We start from the raw sequence: 12,060 nt of genomic DNA on the forward strand, positions 1-12,060 counted from the left end.
AACCATAAAGGAATGTAAAAAACCTGATTACTAATGCCATTCTCAACTCAGGGAAAACTTACTATGATTTAGAATAATATTAGAATGTCCAACACATTTTCCTTCTCTTCCCTGATGCCATCAGCTTGACTAGCAACTTCTGTTTTTAGTAATTTCCTTGAAGAGCTAGAGCAAATGGAAGGTTCAAAGATTTCCCCTTTTACACAGATTGACATTTGAAGGAAATTACATGTAACACTTGGCATGTGCTGACTAACAGGCCCTAAATAGAGGTAAATTAAATGCATTCCCCAAAGGTAGATGAGACAAGAAAGCAAGCTGATACTTTGTAATAAGCATCTACTGATTGTATAGTGGACAACTATAAAGGGAGGCCAGCATGACTATAGCTGTAAAACGGACTAGAAAATTCACCCCTCACAGCGCTGGTAGACACAACCGCACATTTTAATTTTATTGGGATAAAAAGGTTATGTCTTTTTCTTACCTTACCTTACCAATCGGCTCACTACTCTGTTGGAAAGAGGTCAGTATACTCTTTTAGATAGCATGATAATTTTTTTGTAGTTCAATTGTTTTGCTTTCTCTGATTTTTTTCTATAGTTGCACAGTATGTGAGGATAAGCTATCTCTTAGGCTTTTTCTGTTGGAGGTACTCTATGGCATTGTCTAATACAAATAAATATGTAGCTCACTGGGAGCCTATGATAGCTAACATGACTGCTCTCTGAATTCAAAGAAAAACAGAGTTTTTATTATTAATTTGTATGTAGAGTCCCAAAAGGAACAGGACCCTACTGCACAAAAGAAAAAGTTCTGCCAGCTAACACTCCTTTTTCTTCCCTGAGTTTTGATGGCAATACCACAGTCATATTCTGGTTACATTCATATTCAACTGTTCAGGCACTTAACTTTCAGCATGACTCCTTAAACTAGAGTAGCTATATCTATATCTCTGTCTCTATTAATACAAAATATTGTTCATATGCCATGTGGACATAAAAACAAATCAGATAATAGGCACAAAAAATATTGGAAATGTGTCCCTTTGATATTAGAATTGTTTCAGTAGTAGTACCATTACATGCTTCTAGTGGTAATTAATTAGTTCCATGTTCAGGGGTTCTGGCTTTTTTGCTCTCTATATTTGTCCTATCACCATAAATCTCATTCCCTTGCACAGTAACAACCATGAAGTAAAGTAATCAGCCAAAATATGGGACTTGTAGATAGCCATTCTGTAAGGTGACATATGCCCTGTGTCCATTTATTCCTTATGCAAAATCTGCTGCAGTGCCACGCACCCTAAGGTCTTAGTGATTTCAGGGAGTATGATGGTTCTCAGCAGGAAGTTGAAAGTACTTCTGTGCTCTGAGCGCAGTCTCTAAATACTGTCTGAATCCTTGGTTTACACATACATGATTTTAGATAAATATAAAAATATGTTCCTAACAGATGATTAAATTCAGTATGCTGAATTATTGAATGAGTATTCTTTTTCTTATTTTATGAATACAAAAGATAAGTTAATTTAAAAATATTTAGACCTAGTCTACTTAAGTCTAGAAATAGATTTATACTTGTTGCATTAATAGATCAGCAGAAAACCAAGTAATCTCTACTGCACTGATAAGATAGTGCAGAAATTTACAGTTAGATTTTTTAGAAATAGTTACCTAATGTTTGAGCACCAATACTCAACATAAAATTCCACTCTTTGTTCACATTGAACTAATCTTCAAGTTTCAAATCTATTTTTTTCTTTTTCCCTTCCTCATCAGTAAGCCTTACATGTGCTTACAGTCAAGGGCATGCTTAAGTGCTCTGATGAGCTGGGACCTCAGCCAAGTCTGCATTTTTGTATTATTTAAAGCAGTCAGAGATAAGGGAAGAAAACACTCAGGTAACCCAATTTAACCCTGGCAATTTTCGATACCATTCCATCCTTCCAGAGGATGCCTTCTTTTACGTGACAATTGCTTACATTGCCTTCATGATGGGAAATGCATGTTGGAAATGTTTTCTGCCCAACATGCCTTGTTTTCTGTTTTGTTTTGGCGTTTTTGTTTTTGTTTTTTCTTTTTTCTATATTAGCTATTGCTATAAGCATTTTATACATGCTTTTGTTTTATACATGGTGTCACAGAATTTGTTGCTATTATATTGATTCTGCAAAAAAATCACCTTCTAATGCTATGAAGAGATGTTTGAAACCTTATCCAGCCAAAAAATCCCCAATCTTTAAAGAATCCAAATGAATAAAATTAGGATTATAAAATTGCTTAAAACCCTAGGTTATTTCCATGGTCAAGAAGTTTTTCAGACAAATTAGTTAAAAAAACTATTGCTGTCACCAAACAGCCAAGACATGAGAAGAATTTGTTGTTTTCTTGGTAACACTCACCTCTTTCACAGATCCCTAAACTATGGTGGGGATTACCGTTTCATGCTCAGAGTTGCTAGCAGTGTAAACACAAAAATAGGTCTCTAAACATGTCTTTGAAAGTGCCTTTGACATAGCCTATCAATGACTCGGAAATCAAGACAAAAATTTCTTACTCAAAGATGTACAAAGCACCAATACAACCAGAAGTGGGCCAAATTCAACATTCTTGAAAATAATTGAAGAGAAAACAAGCTTTCCTGAGTTCAGCCAGAGTTTTTGGGATGGAAAGAAAGTAGACTAAGGGACTGATATGTTTTAAATAACCAGCACAGCATTTTCTTGTTGACAAATCCTGCAGACTCTTAGCATTTTGGTCTTTGCTTGATGTAGTAATGACTGTATTAGAATTTGTACCAAGAATTGCAATTTTACTTGTCTTCCAACACACAAAATATTTCAAGAAAATTACTCTAAATTAACTACTAAAGGAGGTTAGTTAGACTGATATAAACATTCTGTGGGTAAGTGTATTTCACAGTTAAAGCAACCTTGATTCAATTTAGCTTGATTTACTTAGCCTGAAGTGAATGAAGGAAAACAAAATTAAAGCCACTTTAATTTTGAATGAGCGTGTTGATGCAGGTATCTAATGAAGTTTTGCTAACTTAACATTAAATTCACATCTTTAATTAATTTCCCTCTTTGCTGCCCTTGAAATAAGATGTCAATATACTGCAACATTAGTATTGTGTTGCATGCTGAAAGAAGTACAGCGGTAAAAGACTTAAGTTTTAGGCCTGAAAAGATGTATGAATAACATCATCAGAAGAGGTACCATATAAAATATATCATCCATCTGCTGAAAAATGTAATGGTGCAAAGATGTAAGCAAAGAGAAACAGAGATATAGTAAATGAAGTTCTTGTGGAATTTTCATTTTCTTTGAATTAATTCAGTGAATTAGTGCTGCAAGAACAAGGATCGTTTTGTGAGGTATTGGCCTTCATGAAGAGTTTCAGTGACTTTTTAAATTAGTAACTTCCCAAGGATTTCATTGAGGGTTTTCACACATTTCAGTGGAGATTGTAATGATATTTTTTTATTCTTTCCCAATACTTTGAGAATTTTAAATTCCACAGAATTCTATTCTGACTTATAATGAAGGTCCAAACCATTACTGGATTTGTACGGATGTGATCTAAAGCAAAATGTGTCCTCCTGTGCTATATAATTATCCTTTTGAAGCTTGAAACTATGGTGTTTGCTAGCAAAGCAAATAGCTGCATTTTGTGTGAGCATTGTTAGTCAATATCAGGTCTCTGAAGAGTGCAGGACTGGTATAAATATATATATATGTGTGTCTATATACTTTGATTACTGATTTACAAAGACTGTGGGTTTTTTGGTGGGAGTTGAGATTTCCAGCAGGCAAATGTGAGGTCTGCATGAAGTGTAGGTGTCAGCAACATTGCTTGAAGAAGAAAGTCACTTCTTTCAATCAAGTTTATTTTCTGTTGGAAGACTTTTTCTAAATTAGAGTGGGAAAATGAGGGATAGGAATGCTCACTAAAAGATATATGTGCAAACCACTATTTAAGTAAATTCCATCAGCATAGCATGCTGTATATTTTTCCTTCTCCACTTATTAATTTTCCCCATTCAGTTGATTATAAATAGATTGAACTAATCCACTGTACAATAAAACTTTTTTTAAAATTAGCATCTCTCTTCAGTGTCATTTTTCTCCTCACACGTGAGATTCATGTACTTCAAAAAAAAGTGTTAGCAGCTTAGCAAGTTGATACAGCTCAAAGCAAATCTCTTTTATAAAACTGTTGAGGAACAGAAAATACTCACTGTCAAGAGATGTCAGCCAGACTCTGGAATGACTGTTCTTTACTGTTGATCTAATCAAGCTAGCTGTAGAGCTTAACACCTGAATAAAGAGGATGATGATCATGGTTCCAGTATGATATAAATTCTATCATTTATTCTCTTCTCCCTGCCCCCTCTTTTTCATCCTTGGAAAGAAACCACTTGCAAAATACAAGTTAATGTTAGAATCTCACTGAAGTCACTATGTAATTAATACCAAGTATATACAAAAGCATTTTGTTGAATGAAGGCTAAAATTTAAAAAATATCAAGATCTTTTTAAGTTCCACTATTTTCCTATCTTTTTTAACATGGAATTTTTCATGCTCTTTCCACGTGCTCCTTTTCCATAACTACCTTCTGTGACTTTCCTCTTCCCTGCTTTCAGAGGAAAAGGCTGTATGACCTGTTGTGCAGATTCCATTGATTAGACTGTGAACGTTTCATTGAACTCCTGTATTGCAGCATGTTTCGCCAGCTCTCAGTTTATACAATCTGTGCTAGCCTGGGAACTGTATTTTTCTTTCAGTCTCTGAATTCTGGCCTTAGACATGACTAAACAGCATCAAGATGCCTACTTTTCTTGTTTCCTAAACTTCCTTAACTGTTAAGTTTCATGGTGGACTTTTTCTGAAGCAAAGTACACCTTTGTGCCCGTTGTTCATCAGTATTTGTGCCAGCGATAATGTTTGGGGACTGTGTACTTCCACAAACATCTCAAAAAAATGTGGAAACACAAATCTGTATTCAAGCAGAAGTTTAGCTTATGCACTGTAACAGTCATACTATAAATAATAGTAAGAAAGTTATGATAAAGGAACCTATCAGCATTTCTGAAACTTGCAGATAATTCCAATGTGTTTACCAGTGCAGCACAGGAAACATTTTTCCAATAATTTTCCTCTAGAATTCCACAGTCAAGCCATTATGCATTGTTTTAAATACAGTATGTTTTTTGTGGAAATAATTATAGGGAAAAACATCATTTATTTTGAACTGGATTTCTTAATCTGTTTCATATTAGAAAAGGTATTAAAAAGGTTGTTCAAGCCATAATATCCTTTATTCAATTTCTCATCTCTCTACCCTCCTTTGAAAGGCAGTAACTGTAAATGTCTCATGTCAGTTCCAGGACCTTGTGAACCTGAAGACCTCATTGATGGAATCATCTTTGCAGCCAATTACCTGGGCTCTACGCAGCTGCTGTCTGAGCGCAACCCTTCTAAAAACATAAGAATGATGCAGGCCCAAGAGGCAGTGAGCCGTGTTAAGGTAGGTGATTTTTATTTTTTTAGTTTGTAGAATACTCTCTGACCGTTTGACGGTTGATCTCTAAAAAGTACAGGATTTGCAGCTTCAGACCTATTCTGAAGTGCACTTACATGAGTATAGATCTAGTAACGTAAATACCATTAGTTTCCAGTGTTTATTATAAAAATACATACAGCATGTCTGAGGAACAAAATATAAATTATTCCAGAGTCTATTCAAAATTGTTTGGAAGCTGTATGAAGAATTCAAGTATTAAAGACAAATTAGGAAATATTCCAGTGGCAAAGCACAGGTTATTTGTTTGACTGTGGTTTTCCTCTTATGTCATTAATTCCTTTAATTTACTACAAATTGTGAAGATTAATCTCAATATATTGAATTATTACTTTTTTAGGACAAGATCCATTACTATTGTGTTTGGATTTGGTGTTATTTACAATGAACAATTCTGTGTAAATAATGTAGCATAGACTGCTTCATACAGCTGTGTAAAAAAATGCTTTTTTTTTTTGATTAATAATCGAAGTAGGAGATTTTTCTTTCACATTTTTTTCTGGATCTGCTGTAAATACCTCATCTGAATAAACACATGGTTAGAAAGAGGTAGACTTAAATGCTAATAGAAAAATCAGGTGCTTAGTCAATAAAATACTTAATTGGTAAAAATTGCATGTTTCTGAAGGAAACCAGTTTGGGAAAATCATTTACGTAGTAAGAGACTGATGAGATTGATGATTGATTTGGCATTTCGAAACAAATGGAAGGCAAGAAAGGTCCGGTTCTTTAAACTTTCCAAACCTTTGAATTTCTATTTAGCATATTGTGATGTCTCAAGCAGTTAAGTAATTGCTGATTGCAATTAACTCCCTAAAAACTGTTTCATGTATTAATAGCAATCCTAATCTGTCAGAGATACTTGACTACTTTAGATAGTCATGGAATAGAGCTTGAGTTACATTTTGTTCAACAATTACAAGTATGATCAATATGGAGAGAAAACCTTGACTTTAAAATAGTGCATGTACTGTCATTTTAGAGTGCTGTATATTTAGTAGGATAAATATCATAAGCAGCTGTTAACAGACAACACTCTTTGGTACTAATTTTTTTGTAATCAATCGACAACATGTATAATGGCATTAAATCCAATTACGCTTGAGAACTACATGAAATATAAACAAATCTTTCTCTCCTGCACATCCTTCTCCCACTGCCCCCAAATTTTTAATTTTTAACAGTCTGGATTCATAGTCAAAACATTTCCCTGACTTCCCACACTGTCTTTTCTCTTTCTTTGTCTGTACATCTGTCTGCATTCTTTTTTTATGCTACTCCTCAGAGGATGCAAAAGGCGGCTAAAATCAAGAAAAAAGCGGTGTGTAAACGGTTTTTCTTGAATGCTAATGTTTACTTACATTTTTGTTGTACTTGTTTTCCATGGAGTGTTGTGTCTTTCATTATGGGTCCTTGTAAAGTTGTCATTTGGTTTCTTTGTTAAGTAGTGGAACACTGGATGGAATAAAATGAACTCATTTTCTTCATTGTTCATTTGCTGGAGTACCTGTCTGCTGCTCTTCTGTTGAATACCTGTGATTTTTTTAGTCCAGATATACAGCCAGTGTTATCCAGGAGACTTTTTTTAATGTAACGCTTATTTTAATTTTATTAACCCAAGCAGTAAGATGTATTTCCTGTGCCTGTGACTTACTGTATATTCATTAAATTATTGTCGATATTTAAAAACAAATAGAATAAATTTACCAGGTAGTAGTTGGAACAATTCATACAGAAGACATTTCACTCAGTTAAAAACTATACTTCAGTTAACTAAATACAGTTGACAAAAACATCACTAAAATTAATCTTGCTCTTTTTGATGGTCTTGGATGAAAGCAATGCAAGTAGTCTCTGCCAAAGTATGCGCTTGCTTTGTATTTTGCTGGATGAGACTTAATTCAAACAAAATTAATGTGAATGAATAATAGGCATAGCTAAGCCTTTATAACTACAGAAAAGAGCAGCAAATACATCATTCTTCCTTGCACTGTTACATCAGAGACCCAATCTCTGACTTGGAGATGGATGCCTGCCTTTAGCACAGGGTGATAAGAGTCTGTGGCAATTTTATTCTGAGGCTGCTAACATGGGTGCTGCTAAATACCAGTTGCAGTGGTGCGCTATGGACAAGTAGCCTGGAGGAATAAATAGGTTCCTGCTGGAACTCAGAATATTAGGTAAGCTCTCAGACGATGCTTCAGTGAGAGGCAGCAGCTGCTTTACCACTTTCTCTCCTGTTTTCTCACGTGGGCAGAGCCAGGACTCACACTTAGGAAGCCATGTGGCATTACACAGTAATCCCACTTACCCTGTGACCATGTTTTCCAATGGGATATGGAACTGTTTCCCCAGTGAGCAGTGCTCAGAAGCTGAGGTCTAAAAGTCAGCTGATGGCTTTCTGATATGAGAAAAATAGTTCAGCAGCCAGTTCTTTATTTTGTAGAAGAAAACTAAACCCCACCACAGTACTGAGCACCAGCTTGCAATTTTTTCAGTGAGCTCACTGAAGATGGCAAGGGCTAAGCAGCTGATGGGGAGTAAGTCACTTTCTCAGTTCTCCTACTTTCTCAATTCCAGTGCCTCCAGTACTGAAGTGCATTGATGAGACAGTGGGGAAGAAACAGCCATACTCTTTCTCCTGTTCTGGCTATAAATAAAGAATTTTAGTACTTGAGCTGTCAGTCCCACGGGCTCTGAAAATTCACTCTTACCCACAAAATCAGTGTGCTTCACTCTCTCTATGCAACAAATGCATTCTTTGTATGTATTTAGAAGCACCTTTGAATAGCTGTCTTTTAGTGGTTTAACAGTGCAATTGCCTCACATCACATTATGCTTGAAGCAATCGGTGAATTTGTCATTTTAAAGAGGAAATTTAAACTGCCCTTGTAACAAAGCATCTGTCTTTTAGACTTCAGAGGGAGATTCCCAGGCGTTGACTGAAGTGGATCTGTTCATCTCCACACAGAGAATCAAAGTTTTAAATGCAGACACACAGGTAAGTTATGATTAAATCTCTTAAAAAATAATGTTGAGTTAGACTGCAGTCTTACACTGTTAGTGGGAAACTAAAGTTGGATAAATTCATTGTTATAAGAATATTCAGAAAGAGCAGTGTTAGATCTGCTATTGTTGCAACACTTGCCATTTGCCAATATAGTAATACTGACACCAGTTTTGCTTATTTGATGTATTGGAAAATGCGTGCATGTTGCTGAGATCTTGTCATGGTTTAACGCCAGTCAGCAACTAAGCACCACCCAGCTGCTGGGTCACTCCTCCCTGCTCCCAGTGGGGTGGGGAGGAGAATGGAAAAAAAAGCAAAACTCATGGGTTGAGATAAGAACGATTTAATAATTAAAGTAAAATAAAATGTAATACTAATAATACTAATAAACCATAATAATAATAGTAAATAATAGTAATAATAATAGCAATAATAATAACAACAGCAACAACCAAAAAAACTCCACTAAACCCCAAGAAAATAGAAGTGATGCACAGTGCAGTTGCTTATCATCTTCTGACTGATGCCCAAGCAGCGAGCCACCCCTCACAGACAACGCCCCCCAGTTTATATACAGACAGACCATGACATTCTGTGGTATGGAATCTCCCTCTGGTTAGTTCAGGTCAGCTATCCTGGCTATGCTCCCTCCCAGCTTCTTGTACACCTGCTTGCTGGCAGAGCATGGGAAACTGAAAAATCCTTAACTTGGGATAAGTGCTACTTGGCAACAGCTAAAACATCAGTGTGTTATCAACATTATTCTCACACTAAATCTAAATCACACTGTACCAGCTACTAAGAAGAAAACTAACTCTATCCCAGCTGAAACCAGGACAGATCTATAAATAAATTTAGGGAAAGATTCAAAAGCCTTTCAGAATGCATGTATACTGTTTCTCTGAAACAGTTTCAGTACTCAAATTTATTGTCTAACAGGGAAGTAATTTGCTGCTTTGACTAAGCTATTTGTATCTTGTCATTTTTAACATTTAACCTCCAATTTTTCCATAAATCACATCTGAGCTACCATCCCCTTTGCCTAAGGTAAATTATTATTCATACTAAAGAAGTATCTGGAGACCACAGCAATGATCAGCCTCATCTTCTAGGAATACATATATATATTCAAATATCTTCATAAGAAGGATTTTTTTTTGCAGTCATTTACAATTAAACACATAAAATTTATATATGGATCCCAATATTTAGTATAATAATCTCACAAGATCTCTTAGACTTCGATCATACTTACAGAAACTCTTTAAATTTTCATTCTTATGTGAGGCTTTGAAAAGGAAAATTTTAATGACATTTTTTGCTTTAGGTTTCACTAAAAAACTCCACTGTATGCAGCTAACAGCAGTTGAAAAATGGTAAAACCTCAAGTTACATTAAAGAAGAAACCATTTAGAAAGTGCTTAGTTAAGCTACATATCACCAAACGAGAAAATTCATCTTGTAGTATTTGGAAAAATGGTTGTAGTGACCTTATGCTATCCTTTCAATGATACTCTTCCAGAACTTATGATGGTAGTATTTAGTGTTTTTGGGTTTTTTTTAGTAGCAGAACAGACTAAGGATTATAGGTAAGTTTAACTGTCAGGAAGATACCAGAACAAACAAAACCTTTGTAGGCAGTTTGTGAGTGCAGATGAGCAAGAGTCAGCACAGATTTGCCAGAAGTAAATCATGTCAAATCAATTGTTTTCTTTTGTGACGGGGAATATATTTGTCCATGGCACAGAAGCAGCACGCATCGCCTATTGACTTAAATAAGGCTTTTATCTCATATAATATTTTCTAGATTATATAATCTAGATACAAGAAATACAAGCAGGCTAAAAAATTTCTGAGAGTATATTTATTTCTGATATATTGCTGTGTAGATGGCAATATAAAGAGATAAAGAGCCAGAGGGAGACTCACAAGCATGTTTCTTTGATGTAGTACTGTTCAATATTTTCATAAACAACTTGGAAGATGGAAAGAGAAAATAGTTATTGAACTTTTACCTTTATGTATAAGATCAGAGTTCAGAAATATCATGGCTAACTGAAGAAACAAGCTGAAACTCTAGGAGATATTTCAATAAAGATAAATGTAGCCCTCTACATTGAGGATTTTGTTTTGTTTTCAATTAGTATATAATTTGTTTTTCTAACAGTGCAAACCATGAGGCACCTACTTCTTCCTGAAATTTAAGACAGCGCTATAGTCTTTTAATGTGAGGGTAATGATAGTATCTCCAGGAGATGGATTATTTTTCTTTTAACATAAGCAGATGTCCTTAACATGCCACTAGAACTCCCAAGAGATGGAGCCAGATGAGGAGTAAAATATCCCATCTAAAATGGCCAGTAGTATTTACAATCTGCCATCTATAAATCGTCCTGATACTGTATTTCATCCATGATAACCAATACCGCTCTTTGTTATGGCTCAGCCATTTTTTGACCTCATGGTAAATATGCATCATCCGGAGAGTATATTATTAAAGCTTATGACTACTTTTTGCATTAGCAGAAAATAAAATGCTAGTAATTATCAGTGTAAAGGTCACTACAGACAATTATTGATAAATGAACAGCTACAGTTTATAGTTGGAACGTATGGCAGTAAATAGGTAAGTTCTCTTTGTTGAGTAAGGATTAGTCTTAGGGGAAGTCACTCTTTCCCTTCTTTAAATAGTTCAGCATTTCAGCTGAACACCAACCCTTTTAAAATTAAAAAAGGAAAGTTTTTGAGGCAGACCATAAATACTTTGTCAAAGTAACTGTTACCTTATTCTCATGATACCCCTGAGATTTCTAGTGATACAAAATGCAGTGCACCATGAGGAATGGTGTCTAGTACAAACTATTCAACTACATGAAAATAGCAATATTGGAAATTATTGTAATTACAAGCTCTCTGGTGGGTTTTTTTGCTTTCTTTTTTTTTTTTTTTTTTTACAGTGGGTCTTTCAGAGAGCTGTAAGAGACTTATTCCCGTGACTTCTAAGCACTGCTGTTAGCAATTCCTTTGCATTTTTGGCTTGGTAATATTTTTCAGTGCTAGTGAAGTTTCCTGACGGGTGTAATTACCATAGGTCTATTTCAGCTGGTGTGGCAGCTGGCAGAGACAATCTGTTCTTTCATGGCTTTATCAATTATATAAAACCTATTCTTGCAGTGTGCCATCCATGATTTAATGCATCTGTAGTGTTGTATAGCTCACATGAGGTAGCAGCTGATTTAAAATGTAAAATTCTCAGTTAAAAAATGGCATGCAGCAGGGTTCAAAATACTGAGCAGCACCAATAAAGGTGTATTGCCACGTCGGAACAGAGCCAGCTCTGGTGATTGTGTTGTCCTCAGCAACACTAGGAATGGCACCCCTGCCACTTTTTAGTTGCTTATGCATTTAGTTACGGAATACCTTAAGCCCAAGTTGACCACCTGTTTAGTATACATGGTAGAAG

At 35.3% G+C, this 12,060-nt stretch overlaps 1 protein-coding gene across 4 annotated transcripts in view; it reads left to right on the plus strand.

Moving 5' to 3' along the window:
• APBA2 (amyloid beta precursor protein binding family A member 2) overlaps positions 1-12,060 on the plus strand; it is a 110,000-nt gene that overhangs the window by 74,899 nt on the left and 23,041 nt on the right. For 3 of the 4 annotated variants that reach the window (XM_049813331.1, XM_049813330.1, XM_049813333.1), the window contains 3 exons: positions 5,388-5,533; positions 6,873-6,908; positions 8,502-8,588. In XM_049813331.1, the coding sequence (XP_049669288.1) occupies positions 5,388-5,533; positions 6,873-6,908; positions 8,502-8,588 (269 nt within the window). The remainder of the gene's footprint in view (positions 1-5,387; positions 5,534-6,872; positions 6,909-8,501; positions 8,589-12,060) is intronic. The other variant, XM_049813332.1, reaches the window with a different exon arrangement.

This window comes from Accipiter gentilis, chromosome 10 (assembly GCF_929443795.1).
Source record: "Accipiter gentilis chromosome 10, bAccGen1.1, whole genome shotgun sequence".
NCBI lineage: Eukaryota > Metazoa > Chordata > Aves > Accipitriformes > Accipitridae > Astur > Astur gentilis.